This window comes from Diorhabda sublineata, chromosome 3 (genome assembly GCF_026230105.1).
Source record: "Diorhabda sublineata isolate icDioSubl1.1 chromosome 3, icDioSubl1.1, whole genome shotgun sequence".
Lineage (NCBI taxonomy): Eukaryota > Metazoa > Arthropoda > Insecta > Coleoptera > Chrysomelidae > Diorhabda > Diorhabda sublineata.
In genome coordinates this window covers 3,578,991-3,603,016 of record NC_079476.1, presented here as the reverse complement: position 1 = coordinate 3,603,016, position 24,026 = coordinate 3,578,991, and the positions used below count along the sequence as shown (strand labels likewise).

General features: G+C 33.4%; 2 protein-coding genes across 4 annotated transcripts in view; both read right to left on the bottom strand.

Annotated features, from left to right (window-relative positions):
• Positions 1 to 593: 593 nt before the first annotated feature.
• The window catches only part of LOC130442167 (uncharacterized oxidoreductase YjmC-like), a 50,976-nt gene continuing 27,543 nt past the window's right edge, over positions 594 to 24,026 (bottom strand). Inside the window, exons 2-10 of one of the 3 annotated variants that reach the window (XM_056776255.1) lie at positions 19,167 to 19,471; positions 18,582 to 18,707; positions 12,632 to 12,787; positions 11,633 to 11,821; positions 7,741 to 7,856; positions 6,529 to 6,627; positions 4,256 to 4,451; positions 4,037 to 4,191; positions 594 to 883 (exon numbers count right to left, since the gene is read on the bottom strand). In XM_056776255.1, coding sequence (XP_056632233.1) covers positions 725 to 883; positions 4,037 to 4,191; positions 4,256 to 4,451; positions 6,529 to 6,627; positions 7,741 to 7,856; positions 11,633 to 11,821; positions 12,632 to 12,787; positions 18,582 to 18,693 — 1,182 coding nt within the window. In that variant the 5' untranslated portion in view covers positions 18,694 to 18,707; positions 19,167 to 19,471 and the 3' untranslated portion in view covers positions 594 to 724. Of the gene's footprint in view, positions 884 to 4,036; positions 4,192 to 4,255; positions 4,452 to 6,528; positions 6,628 to 7,740; positions 7,857 to 11,632; positions 11,822 to 12,631; positions 12,788 to 18,581; positions 18,708 to 19,166; positions 19,472 to 24,026 lie in introns of those variants that run through there. The other 2 variants (XM_056776258.1, XM_056776257.1) reach the window with 2 other exon arrangements.
• LOC130442166 (adenylate kinase 7-like) lies at positions 7,871 to 11,622 on the bottom strand. Its single transcript, XM_056776254.1, has one exon. The coding sequence runs from the start codon at positions 10,144 to 10,146 to the stop codon at positions 8,797 to 8,799; it is 1,350 nt and encodes a 449-aa protein (XP_056632232.1). The 5' UTR covers positions 10,147 to 11,622; the 3' UTR covers positions 7,871 to 8,796.

Below are 24,026 nucleotides of genomic sequence, written 5' to 3'. Positions count from 1 at the left end.
TTACGATGAATCCATGGTGAAGTATTATGGTCGGCACTCCTAGAACCATTATATTTGGAGAAACAAAGAAAAATACCTATACAGGGTGATTCAAAACGTTCGAATGCGTGTTATATCACTGCATTAGGCGAAAAAAATCGATTAAAAATCACCAAACAATCACAAGGCTATAACGCATAGATTAATCGCAAATTAACAATAAGGTTTAGCCAATCAAAGCTTGTGGAACGTTTAAGTTTCTCCCTATCGAGCGGTCGAGAGAGCCATAAAAGTATTTAGCTGCTGCCGCATTTTTGAACTTTGCGTTATAGACATGTGATTGTTTGGTGATTTTTAATCGATTCTTTTCGCTTAATGCATTGATATAACTCGCATGCGAACGTTTTGAAAGACCCTGTATAATGATTCTTATTCTTTACCAAGAATTAAACTACGTGGTGACGGTAGAAAACAATATAGTAGATGTTTTATTTCATTCCCTATTTAAACTAGAAAAAACTTCAAAGATCGAGAAATATTTTCAAAAAACACGCATTGCAGACAATATTTTTTTTCTTAAACTAAATCTCGAAATTTTTTATTAATAGATAAAATGAAGGTTGCTAATTTTCCTTGAATATATTTGATATATCCGTATCTATAAAATTAAGGTAGAATACATACAAATTTCCGATATAAAAAAGTTATTGAAATTCTCCATCGATGAAAACTGTAAAATATTTTCTTAATTAGATACCATTGGAGAAACATTTAATTCTTTAGCCAACTTTAAATTGGTTTCATGCTGATTTTCAACGTAGCATAGTCCTCCATCTCTATGGACTTTCTCCATGTGAATCCTCTCAGGATCGCCGTGCGCTAATACAGGTAATTTAGGATCCGCCTGTAACAAAAGTTCCGTTGAAAATACTAAAATATCAACCATAAGTAATCGCATCTATCGATCTATTAATATTCATATGTGAAATTTAGTATATATTTCATAACTTTATTTGTAGAGTCTATCGAAGAGACGGTAAAAATCCATGATTTTCGATCCAGACTCTTGCGAAGCGCCTCCTGTAAGCTCTCGACACTAGGAGGAAGACACGAGCGACCTGTATACACCCTCGCAATCGCATGTCCTTGTGTAGCCTCGTAAAAAGTTTGGATCGGGCATAACAGTAATTCTTTGGTGGTAGCACGGAATCTCTGATCCAAACTCGGGTATAGACAACTTCAGAAATTTGAGCATGTCTAAAAGTAATAATAGGCAGTAATCTATCTACTACAACCTCTGAATATCCCTCATAGGTCCATTCTATCTGTGGCAAATTGAAGATAGCACAGGAATATAAATTATAACATTTGTAGTCGCGAAAATTACAGAATTTTTTGAGAAATTCTTGTCCTTTTAGAAAATTACAAAATTAGAAAAATCGCGCAACAGACTTTTTTCTAGAGATGATAAAACTTAATTTCCATGTAATATCACTTTTGATCGATTGTCTTCAGTAGGTGTTTGTAGATCAGGTAGTTGGTATTACAGAACCGAGATGGACGACTGTGGGGGCGTTTTGGATCCGGAAAGTATATCGTGTTGTCAAAATTTTAAAAAATTGTACTCTTCTCAGTTTTCTGGTCGAACAGACACATTTTTCAATCCGATCTTCTGTAGTTTTAGTCGTATGCACCTTTCAACATCATGAGAGTATGTCGCATGGGTATTTATGACTTGTGATGTTAACGTTTTTCGTGAAAAGCACAGAATATTGACGTAACGCAGCGTATAAATCACTTATAGTTTCCATGAAGCAGCTGTTCTTGGCATTACTTTCATTATATAACGGAATGCTTCATCGCATAGAGCTACAAAAATTCTAGTTGTTCCGAAAGTTTCAAATCAAGTCCTTTCCGATGTTTCTTCCAGTAACTCTATTCATCGATACTATTTTCCCACACGACAATTCTTGACTCATAGTTATAAGTCTATTATAGAGAAGGAAGAGGAGGTATCCCCATAAAATGCAACGATCTATAATTGCTATCACAAACGAATCATGTAACTATTTGTCGGGTGAACCTCGCGCAACAACCTACCCACTCCTTCGGCTCCCCTAATTTTGCGACGCTTGGTGTCTCTTCTCAACAAAAGGATGGTGCGCTGACCTCGGTGAAGATTAAGCGCTTGTAACACGAAAGATAGCAAAGCAACATTCATGTAGGCCCCATCTCAGTGAACATACAACAGTCTCACTATAGCTCCAAGGCATTTATGTTCGGCAACATGCAAATATAAAGTTTTTTGTTATTTTTCTCGAAAAATGTTGACAGCGCTGGTGATAAATACCCATACGACGTACTCTTATAATGTTAGAGGTTGTATACGACTCCAACTGCAGAAGACCAGAGAGAAAAATGTGCTCGTTTGGTCAGCAAACTCCAAAGAATATAATTTTCAAAAAGTTTGATAGTACTATACACTTACCTTCGTTTTCCATGTCAAGAATTCCCTCCCAGTCCATCTTGGTTCTTTAATGCCCGATTTAAAGACACCTACTGACAATAACGGGTCAAAATTGTCTGTCCAAAGAATTTGCCTCAATATTCAGTTTTGACAGCACTAGAAAAATATTCTGTCGTGTGATTTTTTTAATTTTATGACTCGTGATAAGATAATGGTAATTAGTAAATTTTTTGTCGGTGCTGAAACTGTTATTTAAGCATACAATATTGATGCTGGAAATCGAATTCGGGGATAGTTTTCCTAATATAAATAAAGTGAATATTTTATGAGGTGTTTCCATTATTTCCCCATTTTGTGTGTATATTTGGTTTAGTTGGACAGATGATGCTGTCCAATTTAACATTTATCGTTGTACCCATCTAATTAGCAGTTGTACAGGGTATCCCATGACGACTTAAAACTATCTGTATATGGCAAAATACTTATAGTAAACTCATGAAAATGTCTACGTTTGGGTTTAACTAAAATATGAAAATATGACCGAGTTCCGGTTCTACCGACTGTAAAATTTAAGTATACTTTTGTCTGAAAACTTTTTTCGAAAAATGCATACTTTTTGAGTACCCGATTTTTAGAGATGCAAGTGGGGTCTAAATTTTATTTTGACCCGTTGATAAAATCACTAAGAAATAAAAAAGTATTTTTCTTTATCTTGTAAAGGTCTGTGAAAAAAAAATTGAGGTTATAAATTATTATTTTATTTTTTAACAAGTTTTCATTTTTTATATATACTTTTAGTAGGCTTTGTAATAAATGACACTTATTTAACTGTCATAAGTCAATTCAAATAAGACCAAACTCGCATACTGTTAAAAGAATCTTCAACAATTTGAATCTTTACGGTTTATGTTAAGCAAAAGTTAACTGATCAAAATAAAATTTAGACCACATCTGCATCTCTAAAAATTTACAGATAACATTTAATATCTGGATAACGGTAAAGAAAGTATACATGAATTTGCCTTATTTTTTACGCCTGAATGCATTAAAATAGAAAAAACAGGATGGTTCTATTTAAAAAAATTAAGAAATTTGATATTTATGAATTTAAAATTTGAACACTTTTTATACACACCCTGTATAAAAGGAAACTATTTTCAACATAGATTAAAATACATTTGATCCTGCTAAGAACAGCCGAACAGAAATCATTTTAATATCTTTAAGGATATTCTCGTAAAAAAATACGGGTCTGCAATGGTAAAATTTTTTACAAAAAATTTATTAACTCAAAAAATATGCATTATTCGAAAAAAGTTTTTAGACAAAAGTATACTAAAATTTTACGTAGATTTCAAAAATGTATCAATATACAGGGTGTTCTATTTAAAATTACAAAGTTTTTACTGTAAGTATTTTGCCATATACAGATAGTTTTAGCTCGTCGTGTTACACCCTGTATACTGTAACTTGCAGTTCCTGAGGAGTAGGTTCCATCCGGGAACTATAACCTTAAATTTGAACTATGCTACAGTTTGTTTTATTGAAAATTTTTAGTAAAACAAGTAACAACAACCGTGAAATACTCACAGGTTCCATATTTCTCATATGATTCATTAAATCGCTCATTCTATGTTCGACACCAGGAGCAAACGCATTTGGATCAATTGCCAGGAATGATTGTCCTAAATTAGCTTCTTTATCGTAATTCGCCCAGTGTCTAATGTTTGGACCATACGTTGAACCTAAGTGAAGAAAAGCCGGTAAATTGATTATGAAAAAGAAAATTTTGCATAATTTTGCTCATACCTGATAGAATTCCAGAAAATATTTCAACAAACATGCCCAATCCATATCCTTTATAGCCGGAATTGAGCTCCTCTCCTCCAAGTGGAAGCAGTCTAGTTGCATTGTACGCTACGTCTGGATCAGTTTCTACTTTTCCCTCTTCATTCAATGCCCAGCTTTCAGGAATTTGGACATTCTTTCTTCGTGCTATTTCTATCTAAAACCATATACAAAATAATTAAATTTTTGAGATACTAAATTGTAAATTCGACGACGAGTCGATACTTGTAGATTAATTAGATATGTCGAGGTCATCAAATAGGTATTTGTTTATAAGTTAAAGTCATCGTTGGAATAAAACCTCTGTATTACAAACTAGACTTACTTAGAAACAAGGAATGATCACGTAGGGCGGATTCCTGAGAATAAGGTGTATGAGGGACCAATACATTTCGGAAATGAAATGTAACTATTAATACATTAATAGGAAATAAAAGAGTAGCCATTTGATATACAATGTTAAAAAAAAATTTTTTTGAAAACTACATCTGCCAAATGTCCCCCGTTGACGCCTTTGCATTCATGGAATCAAGCCTGAAAGTTCTGAATATCTCTTCGCAGCATATCAACAGGTATTGCTGCAATCTCGTCACGAATTCGTTGGGGGTAGATCAGCTCCAAACACTTTGGTTTTTAGATAACCCCATAAAAAGTCGGGAGACCGAGGGGACCAAGCGATATCCCCGTTTCTCAACACGACACGCTGAACTTCAGGTGTGAGGAAGTTCAGAATCATTGCAACGTATCTCTCAGAATTAACGGTAACGGCATTTTCAGCCTCTTCCTCAAAAAAATACGGACCGATGTTTCCATGAAGAGGTGTTTCATGAAGCAAACGAGGGTTCCCTTCCCCCCAGTACCTGAAATTTTGTTTGTTTACTTGATTGCTTAACCGCGATGCTTATCCGTCCAGCGCTCCATTGTAGACTAAATGTCTACACCGCGCGCTGCAAATCCCCTCCTCTCCCCAAATCTTCACGTTTCATTACCGAACCCGTTATTGTAAGCTGCACCTACAAATCATTGAGCTAGACAATCTATTTTGCATTTGTGATCTCGTATGGTTAAAAGCGTATATAAAAGATTTATTTAACAAAAAATCGTTATGAAGTTTTTGAAATCTCGCTAAAAAACAAAAAGGCACACACACAAAGCAATTGATGTGAGGTAATAGACTGTTAACTTATCCTAAGAGATTATTTGACGAATTATTAAAAACCCTGCCAGTCCTCTTTGGTTAATTTCTATAAAAATAGTGAAATTTACATATTTTACATGCATAAAGAATAATTCTTCCCTTGATTTTCAGGTAATATAATAGCCTCACATCCAGAATAAAATTATAACCTTGTGAAAAATATTCTTAAGGTCTGTTAACGGTGGGGTAAATTTATTCACACTGTCTACTTACGTAATTCATTTAAACAAACTAGACTTAACTAACTTATAAAATAATAATTATACACTACTTAAATAATTAGCTATTCACTATATTTATAATCACTTTTCTAATTTATTTAAATTGACCGGTTACTTTTATATTTTGTTCATTATGGCTTTTGACTATAAAATAAATCTCGTTGCTAAACGATCTCGAATATATATCAGAAAGGAATTTCTAGAATTCTAGAAAGTAAACAAAAAAATAAAAAGACTTTTCTAGACATTAGTTTTAAAGGAAATAATATGAACAACTCTCCGCAATATATAAGAAATATATCAAAGACGCCGCTATGATAAAAATATGTATAAAAACAAACATCAAACGAATCGGCGTATTCGTCAAAATTTAGACTTCCATTATAACCGAGCAGAACCGGCTTCACGTTCCATGACGTGGACGAGTTCGTAACAATAGTTTTCAATAACCTTATAGCTGAGTATACACTTTTGACAAAAAGAGTTTGTCGATGTCTGCTAATAGAACCCTGTTCCAAGTTCTGTGAATAGCCGTAGGACGGTATTTTCATCAAACAACACTGAATATACCAAAAAATGTTTTTGTAGTTTTTTGTCTGTATACAATCGATTTATATCATTTTGTAACTGTTCAATTTAAAAAAAAAGACACATAATTTAAGGATGCAGAGTGGCATGTGGTATGCCTAAAGGCAATAATTCTAGATCGTATATTTAGTTTTCATTGGAGTTAATAAAGCTTTTGAGGGTATTTATCGCTTCGACATGCTATTTAAATTAATTCAAGAAATATTTATACTAGTAACGAACCTCACCTTTCCTAAAGCAACCGCTGTAGTTGCCATATCCAAAACAAAACTATCCCCATTGAGTGCTGGCACTCCCAAAGCTATTGGATTTGTTCCTAGCGCTGCCTAAAAATGAAATATCAAATATAATAATACGAATACATTTAACCAGGACTCTGGTTAAGGAGTTACAAACTTTATTTATAATTTTTTTCTACCATATCTACCCTGATGTTGAACTTGTGACGTCAATTTAGTCAAGTCTGAATTTTTTCCTGCTCCTGTTTTTACTTAAAATAAAATCCATTTGTGAAAATATTTGCTCACATTTTTAAGTGGATCCGAATGTGTACAAAATGGCAAAGTCAATTTTTGTAATGATGAAAACCTCGTAGGTCGAATTTATCCATCCATAATGTTGAACTTTTAAAATCAATCATTTCTATGTATAAATGTAAACCTTTCTCCATGTTTCTTAAGACCTTGAAACCGACTTTCATATTCAGTTTTAATGACCGAAATCCAACTTTCGAACAAATTTAAATTGCGTTCATTGATATTTTAAATAAGGTAAAGAAATTAAATTTCTTAGTTTTTCAATCAATTTTGAAGTAGAACTCTTCAATTCCTTATATATTTTCAAAATTGTGTGGTTATTTCCTTGGAATCGTACATTTAAATCATTATAATGGTTCGTTATGTCTGTTATGAATAAAAATCTTAAAAACTATTGTTTATCACTGAGTTCAAGATTATTTTCACCAATTTCGTGAAAAAATATTTGTACACCGTCATAACAGTCTACAAATCTATTAAGAACTTTGCCTCGATTTAACAATAGTATTCCAGAATGTAATAACAAATCTTCATATTTCGAATCAATTTCCTCCAAAAAAGCTTTAAAGCGCACTTATACTCCCATATAGGATTTTACTATGGACCCAGTAAGGCCCAAACTTGTGCCAAGTATGTACAACTCTGGCCCTGGCTTGTAAGTCATTCATGGCCCAGACTTGGCGGAACTCTGGAACGATAACAATGTCCCTCGCTTGGTTTGCAACCCTGGGCCAAGCCTGGTTGTCCAGATAGACCCAAGACTGGTTTGCAAGTCTGCGCCAGGCTTGGTGAAACTCAGGGATGATAATAATGTCCCTCACATGGTTTGTAACTCTGGGCCATGCCTGGTTGTCCAGATAGACCCAAGACCAAAACATCCGCTATAAAAAAAAACGAAATTACCTGCTTTGCTCTGGTTGGAACCATTAGAGGTGAGGTATTCGTAGTACTAAATCCTATGTATCCTTTCTTGATAGCTTGCAACGCATACATCCCGGCTATCCCATAATGATTTGAATCTAAAACACATAACTCGAGAAATTCTAAGCAATAAATGTTTGATCCTAATTATTTCATCCTAAATTTTGTTAAATCTAACAATCGTTTTTTCACACTGAAACATTTCAATCTACTCAGATAGTGGAGCTGCAATAAAAGCTATAACAGCTCTAGGCTCGTGCTGGTGCGCTAAAAAGTTCAACATGAGCTGTGTTAGCTGATCGTTGGGTGCCTGCTCCTCTAGCAGATTCGTTTGCCAGACTGGGATCAACAAAGCCACCTGTGGTCCCAGAGTAAACTTCAAATAGTAGTAAGTGTAGCTATCACATCTCAGCAAAGATTACTCGTGAAGCAGTATTCAAGAAGATGGGTCAAAACACCAGACATGAGACAAGATAAGATATAGATGGACCATCTGCCTGTCGTATCACACAACTATTCCACTTAAACTTTTGGCTGGTTTTTTAATCGGACACGGTCATCTAAGAAGATAACTCCATGCTATAAGCTTCATGGACGATCCGCTGGTGTATGGAGGAAGAAACTGCACACCACTTCATCGGTAGGTTCCCAGCACTCACACTTTTTCCAAGAAAAAATGCCTTTAGTACTTTCGAGTAAGGCAGAATGGATCTATTAGCTGGCCCACGTGCTTAATCGTCTTCTTTCACAACTAGGAACTATGAATGTTAAAGTATTTATTCTGACTTAGTGGCACCAACCACCGTATAATAACATTTGAATTTCGCTCTATTAATAAAGTTTAAATATATAGTGACGGATGTCAAATTGGTAGTTAATGTTTAGACTTCTAGATGGCGTCATTATAGTCGAAATAAATGAAATTGTCATTAACAAGTCAAATTATAGATAATCTGTTTACTAACCATCCTCTGTCCTGTAATAAGTTCAATTACTTCACTCAATGGAAATTGAAAACTTTATTGAAATGTGTTAATATCACACCATAACATTGTGTCTATCTGATTGATCTATTATTTCTTCTACTTCTTCTTGATATTGCTGTAAAATTCTTTCACCTTCTTGAGTGTAAGACGGATCAAACATTTTTCCTTCGGGATTTTCTTTAAACAGATACTCAGCCAAAAAATCTATCGGATCGTCTGGTTTTATTTTAGCCACTTCAACCAAACCCTTAGATAGTGTGGGAAAGATATATTTCATTAAATAAAATCTCAATGGTTCGCTTTGTGCGGCTAAAATTTTTTCCTCTTCTATCTGAAGTTTTTCCAAAGTTTCAGTCCATCTTTCCATTTTTTCTTCGTATTCCTTTCTAGCCTTATTCTCCAAAAGCTCTCTCTCCAGCCTTTCGCCTTCTTCCAATAATTTTTTTTGCTCTAGCTCTAGTTTTCTTATCTCTGCTTCTTCTTCGGCAGTTATCCCAAATCCTGGGATAGGTTCCCCAAATATTTCATAAACGCAATCAAAAATACAATCTGTGTCTAATGGTTTACCGGTCTCTTCGTCAAAAATTTTAACTACAATTGGATGAATTTCGGCTTCATCGAAAAATGTTAAGACTGTGTTATCTTGTGAATTGTACTCATTGAATTCTGCTAATCTTCTCAACATATTGAATTCATCGTAATGTGTCCCTTCAATCATTTTTTGAGGAAGTTTCATAACTCGTTCGCAAAGAAATTCATCTGTAGCCTCTAAACTTACCACATAATCAGGCATTATGTTGATGCTAGCATTTCCGATCAAATCACCTACTTGTTGATCTTCGCCAGGTTCACCTCCCTCTCCAGCTCCAATACCCAAAGGTACCTTAGGAGCAGCTTCACTTTGATCCATTTCAGCTACTTGTCCAAATAGTTCTCTTGCTTGGTCAAAAGCTTTCGGATATCCATCTAAGACATAACCACGAGTCTGACAAATTTCTTTCCCCAAAAATGCCTTCATAAGACGCACCACAACTTCATCTGGTAGTCTCTTATTAACACTTTTTTGCATAGTATGAGTTAAATATTTTATTTGCTCTTGTAAATCTTCTATTGCAGCTTTAGTTTCGACTTCTTCGTCTTCTTCTACCGATACTTTTTCCTCATCTTCTTCATCAGTAGTAGTATCTCTATCCTTCTCTATTTTGCCTTGAAGTTTTTGAGTCTCCTTTCTGACGCTTTCTCTTAATTCTTCTAGAGTTTCGTCGATCATAGTTTTGACTGAAATATAATGGGCTCCATATCGACGGCATATTCTTTCTGCCAAAGTAGTTTTGCCCGAAGCTGGTGGGCCGTAAAGTACTAATTTAAGGGGTTTGAGCTCTGTGCTTGGACGTTTTTGCATCGTGTTAATATCGACACTTTTTAATGTCAATGGTTCCTCTTGACAGGGCGATAACTATGGTAATAAGCTATTTACAGTAGTTTCATAATATTTAAGTAAATACAAGGATGCAACTTCTAAATGCATATACTAATTTATCGAATTCTAAGAAGACTTATAATGACAGAGCTTCTTTAAACAGTCAAAAAATTTTGAAAGTTAACATTAAACGATGGAAATAAGGTGTCACGTTCGATATAATTCAAAATCTACTTTTTCCCACGACCCTATAAGAAAGTGTCTGAAAATTCTTAACGCATATGTATGTTAGGAATACAAAGCACGACATAGTAAAAGTTAGTATCTGTCAACTCATATTCGATTGACTCTAATGCACCTGTAGGTCTGAAGGCAAATTATATGCGTGGCAATAAGAATTCAGATAAATTCAGATGAGATTCCAAAACTAGAACAAGATAATATATACCGAATAATATATTTTTGTCTATGTTTAAGGGGCTGTATCCTATAAAAATATGGATATATATGGATTCAAGTGATGAATGGTTAGTAGAATGTACATCGCCAAATATAACAGAAGAGGCTACGAATACAACTTTGAATCTTTTACTGAAAAGTCTCAAGAGAAGTACAGTTTGGTAAATACAGGAGTGAATGTCGAGGTTTGGAGAATTATTACGCTAAATAATCAACAATAGAACTGACAATAGTTAAGTATACCTGCTTGAGGGACCGTACTAATCCCTACTACCATCATCTAGTATCGCGCATTGACGAGCGTGGCTATTTCACATTCATTCCTGAATTTGCGAAAGTCTATCAAATTTGCTATAATCAGTTCATGGAAAATGGCGAAAATAAAAAGGAATCAATTATTCTTTTTCCAAAAATGTGTGTGTACAATTATTATCTAAGAAAATCAAATAAAACAGACACAGCACTCTTAATATTTATCAAGTCTTTGGTGGTTGAAACTAAAGGCACTACTAAACAGCAAATCCGATGGTTAAATATTAAAAAAACTCGACTGAACTAAATCATGAAGATACTGGTAATCAATGTTTATAAAATAAATTGTGAATTTGGAAATATGTAAATTTAAAAATAAGTATATTGCGTTGTGGTTCGTGGAAAGAATAATGTACATAAACATTGCCACTCGTGTCTTAAATGTCACCATCCACGCTCATCATTTAATTTAGGCTATTACAATAAAATTGTCATTTTATCAGTATGGCAATTAAAAGAAAATGATTACAACAAAGTTTAGTAAGTTTTCATATAAATATTATTTACCAATAAATGATTTTTTCTGCTTGAATTTAATATCAAATGTAATTGTTTTTTATCACATCACATAAGACCCTGGAATATCTTTCAAAACAGAGGAGTCATTTCTTGAATATGTCTAGAACAACAAAGAAGTGAAATTTCTTTCGTCATAAAACCAATATTCTTTCTGTACTAATTTTGAAAATGTACTTACGATGGCAGACAACCAGACCGATACCTGCTTTTGCGGCTTTCTCTATTGCTACATCCATACAATATTGTCCTACCACTGCTCCAAATCCGTTATTTCCATTAACAACAGCAGTTGCTACTGTTTCTTTTTCAATAGTTGGTACAGCGTTTGGAAGGGTTAAACCACCCCTAACATCATTAATATACATTTCTGAAATATAAAAGGCAAATCAAGTCCATTTAAAAAATTAATAAGTATGGAATTTTTCAAATATCTAAATAATTGAGAATCTATTTAAATTATTTTGTAATGAACTCTTGGCATAAATTAATTTGCTCTAATAATTAATTAACATAAGATTGGAGAAAATAATGGTGAATATACACTCGTGAGCAAAAAAATCGACTCAGGCCTCCAATAATATTTATGTTCGGTAACCACCCTTTTTATGCTTGCTTTCAATAGGGCTAATTAGAGGTCTCCGACCCTTATAACAGGTTATCTACAAGAAAATTAAAAAATTTAAAACAAAAACCACAAAAAACCAACAACCGTGCCGTTTTTTAGGCTGGAGCTTTTTCTTTTCTCTTCAAACCCTGTTTGGTCATTTCTTTTTTCTTTTTTTCGGCATGAATCAATGCAGCCCCAAACAAGAACTACAGCTCGGCCCTTCAGAGAAGAAACTTATTTATCAGGGCCAATCCAATGAATCCTACCCCGCCCAAAATATCTCTCTCTCTACCCACCTCTTTCAGTTAGCCATCTAACTGCAACGGATACCTTTTTTCCGGTAACAACAAACAAGAATTCTACTTGAAAATCGAAACAACAAGAGATGAAGCTGCTCTAGGGATCACCCTATTGCATCGAGGCCAGAATAAGCGAGAAGTGGCCAGTGCGCTGCACAAGGGCTAATAATTATTTTGTATTTTACAAATATCTCAATTTGATTTATTATTTTAATCTGGAAAAACTCTTTATACTCGTATTTGAAACCAATACATACAAATTCTTACGTACCCAATCTATTCATTCCATGGCTATAGTGTCCTCTATAATCTGCTTCTAATAAATTTGCCGATATTATTTCGGCGTGATTTTGATTACAGCCGACTGCTTTGAAACAATCTATCATAAATCGGCGAGATTCTTCCAATGGGGTAATTTTTGGCTTTTCTAAAACAAAAACGAGTATTTTGAAGGAAAATTCAATATTAACTCAGATTTGCCTACTGTCCTACCAAAAGGACACTGAATATTACAGGAATCTTTGTTAAATTTTTTGAGATACAGTTATTTGAATCTAGATGTCGCTTGACCAAATGTCACCCCAAACATTATTCTTGAAATTTCTTTTAGAAAATCAGTGGAAGTTTATTGTTTTATTGAACACGTGGTAAAACAATTTGTGATGGACGAACCTTTACCTTTCCGCTTAGTTGGGTAAGTTTTTGAGGACTTTGTTTTATTCTATTTTTAGTTTTCGTTGAACATGCATGTAAATGTATGTATCCGGTTTTAGCTGATGCAGCTTGCTTATAAAAAGAACCGTTTTTAATCAATCAGTATCAGAAAAATCATGTGTACTTCTAGAAGGACAGTAGGCAAACCGATATTCTTTTACAGGGGTCTCACTCTGAATGAACTATTGCAAATCATTGAAGAAGATAATCACAATGAAGTTGATGACGAAATATCGCTTACAATTATGCCGCCCAAAAATTCTTGCGAGGAAGTTACTGATGAAGATTCAGGCGATGAAGATCATTTAGATATTAACAATTTGCCTGGATCGCAACTTCTAGCCGAGGCAGAAATTTTTGAACCTAATGTTGAAGAAGATGTTAATATTTCTTTACCAAGCAATTCAGGTAGTGATGATAATGAAGAAAATCTGCCATTGTCGGATGTAAAACGTCTTCTGAAAAACTCCCAACATATATATGTGAAGAAAAATTATGCTTGGAGAAACCAAGACTTAACACCTAATAATATAGAAGTTCCAAAACCACAAATTGTTCAAAATGAAAATTCGGTTATTGAATTGTTTTCGTTATTTTGGGGTAACGAAGTTATAGATTTATTTGTCTACTATTCTAATATGTACGCTACAAGCAAAAATAGGGTTGGTAACATAACAAAAGAAGAAATGGAAAATTTTTTCGCCATCCTACTACTGTCTGGTTATCAAAAATTACCCAGACGTAGAATGTATTGGGAAAATTCTGCTGACACGCAAAATCAGCTTGTTATAAATTCGTTATCTAGAGATCGTTTTGAGTATATTTTCAGTAATTTACATTGCTGTGATAACACGAATTTAGACAAGACAGACAGATTTGCCAAAGTACGATTATTGATAAATAAAATGAACAGTTTATTCCAACAGTATGCACCAGTAAATGAAAATCACAGTGTGGATGAAGCCATGGTGCCTTATTATGGTCGCCATGGCTGTAAGCAATTCATACGTGGTAAACCCATACGTTATGGGTACAAATTATGGACAGGTTGTACCAGCAAAGGGTATGTTATTTGGGTAGAGCCGTACCAAGGTGCCAAATCAGAAATAAAGCCCTATTATAAGGAACTGGGTTTAGGACCATCTGTGATTCTGCAATATACCGACATAATCAATTCTATTCAAAGCTTTCCCTATCACATTTTTTGCGACAATTTCTTTACGACTATACCACTTCTGAGTGAAATGACTAGAAGAAATTTGAAGATAACAGGAACCATAAGAGAAAATCGCACGTCAAAATGTCCACTGGCAAATAAATCCCAGTTCAAGAAAAAAAGTAGAGGTTTTATTGAATACAAAACTAACGAAGAAAACACTGTAGTTGTTAAATGGCATGACAATAACGTTGTCACTTTAGCATCCAATGCCTTGCCTGTTCACCCTACTCATTCAGTTAGTCGTTATTATCTCAAAGAAAAAAAGAAAATTAAGGTAGACCAACCTCAAAATATATTTACTTATAACAAATATATGGGAGGCGTTGACAGGGCAGATCAAAATATAAGTCTCTACAGAATAGGTTTGAGAGGAAAGAAGTGGTACATTCCTCTTATATTTCACATGTTAGATCTTGCGGTTCAAAATGCATGGCAACTTCACAGGGAACAAAATGGAAAACTGGATCATCTAGGATTTCGAAGGAGAATAGTCATGACCATTTTAGAAGGAAACCAACGAAAATTTGCGAAGAGATCGAAGTTGTCACAATCACATAACTGTGAGATGAGATATGATCGTATTAATCACTTAATTGTGACACAAGGGAAGCAAACCAGGTGTCGCATGTGCCACAAAAAAGTCTCCACCAAGTGTGAGAAGTGTGATGCCTTACCATGTGAAAGAAATCTAATCAAACTTTATTTTTTTTCTATACATTTTTTGAATAAATTTATGTTACTTTGTTTTAAATAAAATTTTACTTTTATAGAAAATAAAATTATAGTATTCAAGTGCCTACAGTCCTTCTAAAAGGACAGTCATTTTTGAAAAAACTACAGATGGGAATCGAAAATTTCCAAATGATTATGTTTCAGAGACATAAAAACAACTACTTACAATAAGAAAGACCAAAATAAAAACAAAAAAAAAATTCAGGCATATCTGGGTTAATAAAAAATGTAGCACACAGTTATTCAAATATATTTTTTAGACGACGCCCTAAGAAAGTTGTTCGTTTTGTATTCATTTACATACCGAAAGTTGCTGTTCTACGTAGTGAACGTTCCGTACTGCAAAACACTTTCGGTACTACTTTCTTCCACCACAAATACGAATCAATCAACAAATTATATCGAAATCACAAACACATCTACAGAGATTCCATCAACATCTAGTAGAAATATACATATTTCATCTGCATCCAATCCAATAAATATTAATAATTGTTCTTGAGATACAATCAACATTATTTTTTGCAAATAATTAATCAATTAATGTTGACATTGCAAATATCATTAAGTACATTATATTATTCAATAAATAAAATGTTTATAATTCTCTATTATTTATTTTCTTTCCTCAGTTTTGGATCTTATGCGTCGTCTAAAAAATGTTGTTTACGCCGCGACTGAAATACTACTTTGGTGGACTCGTCTGGTGTTCAGACACCTCCAACAAAGTAGCACTTTCAGTCCTTGGCATACAAATAACTATTTAACTGTCATCCAAAATAGATAAATTTAAAGAGTGACTGTATAATCATTTTTTACGCGTTTTCTTCATTTTTTTTTCACAGGAATTGTTACCATTGTTGTATGTCTTCTACTTGAAAGTATAATCAGACCTAGAGGCTCTATCAAAACTAGTTTTTGGTCAGATGAGATAACATCTTAAAAACCAATCTTTAAAGTTTTTCCCTTGCTGCATAGCATTGTTTAGACTCACCAGATAATGTGATTACTTATCATTTTTCTAAAGATCCTGCAGGCATCAAAATAATGGTACTAAGAATAGACCAAATACCTATGATAATTATAATAAGTATGAAACTATGGAGGAATCTGGGTTGTGAGATATACAAGTCCTGATTCTTCCTCTCCATGAACCATTTAAAGATTAAAATAATTATTTATCATAACGTTAAATATAGAAACTGACAACTAAGTACGGAATACACTGTTTACATCACAACTACACCAACATTCACAATTACACTGTCTGACGTACGTTTCGATAACAAAGTTATCGTCTTCAGAAACTGAAGGTAAATTGTTTTAGTTCAGTGTAATTGTGAGTGTCGGTGTAGTGTAAACATTGTATTCAGAAACTAACAAGTCTGAATTTTAGAGCGTGTCTAATGTAGAATCGTGTCACGCAATGCGCGGTGATTTAATACCTGCGTTCACAAGAATTAATTTCAATGCAAATTCATGAAAATATGGAGGATAGGAACCTGCAGTATCATATAACAGGGTGACAATTTAGGAATTTTCTTAAATTGTGCTTCTTTATTCAGTAAAGTCTTAGGTTGTGAAGTTCTTAGAAAGCTGATTTGTAAATTTATAGCAATAAGCTTGATATGAATGAATGGATGTGCAAAATTATTCTACTGAGTAACCCCTTTCAAATTAATCTCAATCTAAATCGTATTCTGGAGTTTTTCTCTCGTTTCTATATATCTTAATCAATATCTAAGCTGATGTGTGTGATCATAGTTCAGATCGAAGTCGAACCTTCGTAGTTCACTATTGTCGCGCACATTCAACTGATTGGCTACCACATTGGGATGAGCTGATACGTTTTCAATAATCTCGCACGATTACTTCTTTGACGGATCCCAGGAGGATGTCATGATGAAATACCTCATTACGGACATAATACGGTGTGTCGACAATTGCATGTAGTACTTTGATTTGGAACCTTTAAAGGATGGCGGTACCCCATAGTTATATCATATGTCCATATGGATTTGAAGGAGGTTTTATATAACAAAATTTTGTTACGATTTTTGGGCAATAAGCTTATATATTTGATCTAGTTTGATGCTTAGTTGCTTACGCTTTGTAAATCTATGTATCCTTCAGGATAGACGTTTATCCAAGTGCTTACCTAGTTAGTATGCTTGTGGAAGTTTATTATTGTTAATCTTTATCAGTGGACATATTTCTCTTTGTAGGACTTTGCTATCTCATGTTTTCAGCCAGCACTGTAGTTTGTTCAGGGTAGCTTGTAGGATGTTGAAGGCCAGGGTTGGATCACTGGGAAATTTTATCATAGGAGTGTCATATATGGTGCTATGAGGGTCGATCGGCTAGGTACATCAGGTAAAGGATTGGTTGGATAACATTATGTTCATTGCTTTGTGTTACAGAGTCTGTTAGTTTGACTAGTATATACGGGAAGATATTTATCTCTTGAGCTTATCCTTTATTTGATTCTCAATAGTTTCCTATTACCAATCATTATTCAGATAAGGAAAAAATATATTTATCAGCTAGAATGCGTTTTAAAATGTTGGGTACTAAAATAAATAGAAAAATAGAAATAAACTGGTATGAAAAATTTTTCATTAGCACAAACTTAGTTACTTATGTTGTCTACTGAGTAAAAAGCTGATGAAATTTTTTATTATCACTACTTATTAAATGATTAATAAATGTCACAAATATGAAATATTAGGCAAACATTGATTTGCAGCAAAAGTGAAACTGTTAACTAATACGGGAATCGTTTGATCTGGCGCTATAGTCGAATAAATTGATCATATTTGATGACTAATATTGATATGTTGAGTATCAACGTATTTTTTTAATTCCATATGGGAATCCGAGGAAAGAATCTGATAATGATGATAATGCTGAAAGGCGAGAATCTATTTTATGTCGAGGACAAATTGTAATTAAACCAGTCAATGGTATGTATGTATCTAATGGGGTATCAAATACATTGCTACGATTTTAGGGAACCCAGTATTTACAACTGATCTGTTAATCCCACCCATTCTATAAAAAACCGGAATATGGGATGGCTGTAGCTATCAGAGGTGTTCCCAGGTGTAGTGCTCTGGAATTCTGTAGTGTTTCACACTTCGGAAGAACTTGGATAGAGGTTTCATCCTCTGTGCAATAAAATCTGCACGCCACATTATCTGCTATGTATGGGCAACAATGCCCCGATAGGACTCTGGTTATCATTCGTAGATTTTTCTTATTTAAGTTGATACATTCAACAGATCTTCTCTGGTTATAGTTTCCAAGGAGGGTCTTTGCCTTTTTCAGCCTCTGTATTTTGTCCTAATAATTGGTTTTGCTCCTATCTATCTTCTTTTCCAATGCTTTGTAGCTGATACCACAGGAGGGTTCTGTACGGGAAATTATTTCATTTCTCTCATAACCATTTGGTATTTTCAACGAAAAATAACAAAGATAGCGAGATTTGTTTACAGATTAATTTCAATTTCATAAAGTGAATTATACTGTATATATAATAATTGAATAAACGATTTACCTTCAGTCTTTAATGACGACATTTTTTTATGGAACAATCCTACTGCCCTTCGCCTACAATAACTTGTAAATAGTGGCTTGGCTTCAACTAATAATTTGATTCCTGATGACATGTTTAATGATAAGTCTAAAATAAAAGGTTATCATTTACAAATGCTTATCGGTATTACAACAGAGATAAGAACGGTAAACCTAAGTTGAATGAAATAATTAATTGATAATGATTATTGTTGTGGACGGTTTCTAAAAATAAATATTAGGAAAGCCCTAATCCTAGAATAATGATAAATAAGATCAATTAATTCTAATGTACATTAATTATAATGTTTCAAAGTTTTGTTTGTTGGATTGAAGTACATTGAAATTTCAAGCTCTTCCTATAATCGCCTGTAATGCGGTCACGTTTTTAAAAATATATAATTCATTTAATATTATTTGAATATTCATTCAGTTGTAACTGAAAAATCATGTTATTGTGTTTGAAATATTGTCAGTAATTTTCTCATAAGTCTAAAAACAAATTAATTACATTTTCTGATAAATGAAAGATTTGACAATGTATCAACTAGAAAACACTTGTACTCACATTTTCAAAGTTCCAAATCTTCGCTTATTATTTATTTAAATTTTATAGTCACCTTCCAGTTCCGGAATCGTATTATTTTCGAGTTTGAAATAGATATTGGCAGACTGCTATAAACGTTTGATAAATAATTAGCGAAGATTTTCCATGAATGTAGCAACAATATATAAACTTCAAACAATACCAACGTAATCGTTTATATGAGCGAATTTAAAATGAGATTGTACTGAACTCCAGTTATTAGTTGTATCATACTTGACCTTCTAGTTTGAATTTCAAGTGTGTAACGTCATACAGATGTTGCCAGACTGTACCAAAATACGTGGTATGCTAGTATTTATTACCAATTAATGTTTTCATATTTCACGGTTCGTTGCTGTGAAAAAAACGTTTGAAATAAATCATTAGAGATTATTAAATTAAGTACAGAACGATTTAGATGGAGAGGGTGACGATTTTTAAAACGTTAGGATAAGTATACGCCAACTCCAATCGGGGATAGTTCAGGTAAACGAAAAGGTTGTTCGAGTACATAATACTCGTGATTGAGAAATTTATTACCTAATCCATTTTGTAAAGTCGGAAAATAAAAAAATAAAACCTAAAACCTAGGTAGGACTACAAATATACAATAGGGAAATAAATTTTTAAAATTTGCACAATTGCAATCAGTAAAAATTCTATCTCTCTATAAACAGTATTATAAAAAGTGTCAAAATTTTTTGGTGCTGCTGAGTAGAAGGTTCTAAAGTGCTATACCAATGGAAGGAAGTTAGGTTAGGATGGACTCACTTCGTAATAAGAATCCCTAGCTGCATAATCTTCCGGCAGGAGTTGTCTAATCTTCACGACAACCACGATCACGAGTTGGCACATTGTTAAAATTCTAGAGCGGGTATTAAAATCGCGAGTTGACGCACGCCCATATAAAATTCTATCCTCGATATTGCCAACACCTTTTGTCCAATTAAAATAATAAATTCGTTGCTCCGTTCGTCATTCTTCAAACAGATACCGTGTTGTGGGTGTTTGTGACAAGTTAAAAATTGCATTAGTAGTAGATTTTATGTTAATAAAGAAACAAATTGCTGGTAATTAATGATGTTGAACTCATTTCATGATTAGAATCCCTAGCTGCATAATCTTCCGTCAGGAGTTGTCTAATCTTCACGACAAACAATATCACGAGCTGGCACATTGTAACAGATGTTAAAATTTTATGAAGGGTATTGAAATCACGAGTTGACGCACGGCCATAACCTATGACACCCAAAAGTTAAAAGGTAATTTTGTAATAATTAAAATTACAAGACAAAAATCAGCGTAAATTTGTATTACTTATTTTTAGTATATTGGGTGATCCGCCTATCTTGTGAACATAAAAATGATAGTAATTGAAACTATCGCTTATTTCTTTCTTGCAACAACAAACTATCCAAATCTCAGTTTAAATTTTTGAGGTAAAAATTAAAATCTCCTTCCTTGTACTGAAATGTTACTGATTTGTTTGAAAATAAGAGACTTAAGTGGCGAGCACTCAAGTATTAGTGCAGACGACGTAGCTACCGCCATTTATAAAAATTTTTAAAACTTACTTAAACACAGAAAAATTAAAAGTTTTATGAATTAATAACTATCTATGACCTTAGAAATTCCTTGTAGAAAAACTCACCTTTATGTCTTTAGAAACTGTCTTACCAAAATAAATTATATCCTTTATCGTAATGGACTGTCTTTTATAATAACAAAATCATTTTTATAACAAACTTCATCTACATAATATTTTATTACCATAATGTACAAATTATATACATAACAAATCATACAGTATGAGAAGATTGATTAGGAATTTATTTATTGTATATATAATAATAAGCAAGGTATGAGTTTGAATCAAAATATTTTCTATTAAGATGAGAAAAGAAATTTGACAAAGGTTGTTGTTAATGTTGATAATCCCAAGAGCAGCATAATGAGAATAAGAATTTTTAATCGACTTACCCCAAAGAATTTGTCGGTTTAAACAAGAGAGAAAAATATTACGAGAAATTTTATAGAAATATAAAAGCAAAATGGATAAAGAAATAGATGGCTGAAACGGTTGTTTCAGAATCTTAAAATCTCAACAATTTCCATAATATAGAATAAGTTGCTCCAATATATTGGAAAGAAAAAGGTTATCACAGTTAATTCGAAAAAACAAAATTAAATAGAAGTAGATTGAATGTACTTACTTATATAGAATGAAGTGGAAGTAAAAAAAAGAGACGTAATGAAATATTTCATCCTATATTTGCATATCGATACAGTTTCCACGGAGTAAGTCGATAAGAAAACAAAACATTCATGAATATTCTTCTATTTTAGTGCCGCGCCCATCTTCAAGCGTGGGCTATCTCCACGAGAATTAGGTTGAATTGGTCTCTATCTGTCGCTAGTCGGAATAGTTGTCTATTTTCTTATATTTCGTTGCTACGATAGCTTTTTAAGACCTATCCATCTTCTGCACTCAACCTTTCCCTGAATAATCAGATGAGAGATATGACATTTGGTAGGTATCTTGCATTATATATATGGTGGCTAAACACCCCAGATGGGGTAACGCCGCTCTTACGAGCTTTCTAGATCTCTTTTTTTTTTCTTTGTTTCGGGGTAGATCAGTCCCCATTCTCTTCTGTTTATATCTTGTGGCACATATCCTGCCAAGCTCGTTTATCTTTCGTTTTTTCTTGCCAGTTCCACATCCCAATTCTCTTAAGGTCGTCTTTTACCTCTTGCCACCATGTAGACCTTGGTCTTCCTCTTCTTCTAGCACTTCCAGGGGTCCAATCTAATATTGAGTACGCTACTGTTTCCTCTCCTGCTCTCCATACATGTCCCAGCCATCTTGCTCTTTGTTGTTTAATTTTTCTTACTATGTCCTCTTTAATTTCTTGTGCTATTTCATGGTTCATTCTTCTTCGGTACTCATTTTCTGTTAGTTTTACTGGTCCTAATATTGTTCTTAATATTTTATTCTTAAGTCTTCTTCTTACTTTTTTGTCATAGTCATAGTTTCTGCAGCCTACATCATGACCGGTCTAATAACTGTTTTATATATTCTCATTTTTGTACTTTTTCCTAGTATTTTGTTTTGCAGTAGTTTTTTGTTAGCGTAATATGCCCTGTTAGCTGCTGTTATTTTTTCTTTGACTTCTGCCTCTTTATTTCCGTCACTACTTAAGGTTGTTCCTAAGTACTTGAATGTATCTACTTCCTCAAAATCAAAATTTCCAATTTTTATTTTCTGTTTACCTCCTATAATACGTTTATCTAGCCTCATTATTTTTGTTTTCTTTTCATTTATTTTGGGAAACATTTTACTTCATTCATTCATCTTGCATTACATACCGGAAATAACTGCCCTTTCTGGTTTTTATGATGTTTGATGAACTGTCGATCTATATGTCTGTCTAAGTACCTCTTCATTACTGGTATGTGGAGTCCACAGGATCTTGGGGATTCTCAGATAGCATCATATTTCGAACCTTTTTTCATACCAACTGTAAGGTTTCTATTAGTGAGGGTGAATTTTGATAAAGTAATATATAGCCCTTACGCTCCTGAAACTCAATTTTTCTATATATTCCATCAAGAATTATTATTACTAGCATTTTTTTTTTCATATTTTTGAAATGACAATTTCGGGAAGGAATTTTAGGAACTATTACAATTGTGTAATATAGGAGTCAACATACTACCAGCACAACTGTGATTAAACTCACATTTTGTACTTAACTAATATATTTTAGATAAAATAATTATTTACAGTGAAGTTTAACAAAACAGTTTTGATCTTTGTTTAAACACATATAAACCTTAGACTTGATATACTTTATTCATGATCGACATTGACAAGTTTCGAGACGACACATGTTTGGGTTTTTTTGGTTCTCATTAACTGGCCAATGATTGAAGCCATCAATCGTTTGTTTTCACAGCTTTCTTAGAACTGAGTCTCGCATCTTCTTCTCCTACATCAGTGTCTTCACTTTCTCTTTCCCTTTTTTTATGCCACACACTAAAAACTCTCCTAAACTTAAACGGAATATCAAAAAATCCATGATATCTTTGGACTTGAATTTATTCATTACGCAATAATTTCTATGCATATATCAAATAAATGAAGGATTGTTTAAAATGTCCATTTTCTGGTTTAAAAAAAAGTTTCACATTCAGTAATTTGTACACAAATATCCACACCGCCCATTTTCTCATTATAATTTTTAACTACATTCGGACAAGATATTTCAACATGTTTCTTCGTATTTTCATCCCTCCGCCTCACATTTTGTTCAGGAGTTATTCCAAAGGCCGTAGAAACCATAATAACGAATTTATTATCTTTCCATTTTGTAGCATATATTTTTTTGTATACTTTCAAATCCAATAATTTATCAAGCGAAGCTAATGTTGAAAATTATCTGTCAAAAAAAAACTGTGGTAAAGTTTTTACTAAACGCAAGACGACTGATGATCATAAACCAAGTTCTTTGTTTTCCAGTGGTGTCAAGGGTCGTTGATAAATCTCAAAATCTAGTATCTGACGTTGTTAGAACGTTTTTAAGGGTTTTGGTTTATTCTTTACAAACTGCCGGGTCCTAAAAATGGAATCATTTGCTCATCAATTGAGAAAGTTCCCCCCAATTGACAATATCTTTACATGTGTTTCTGACTCGATAAATCATTGGTTGAATTTTCCACAGGTGGTTCAGTTTTTTGACATCTTCGTAGGTTATCTACTACATGAAAATTTCTACGAAGTTTATAGAATCTGTCCCGATTCATTACATCGGCAATAATTGGTAGCTGATACTTAATGCT

Excerpts from the sequence above, each read along its gene's own strand:
- LOC130442166 (XM_056776254.1), bottom strand. The coding sequence starts at position 10,146 with ATGCAAAAACGTCCAAGCACAGAGCTCAAACCCCTTAAATTAGTACTT.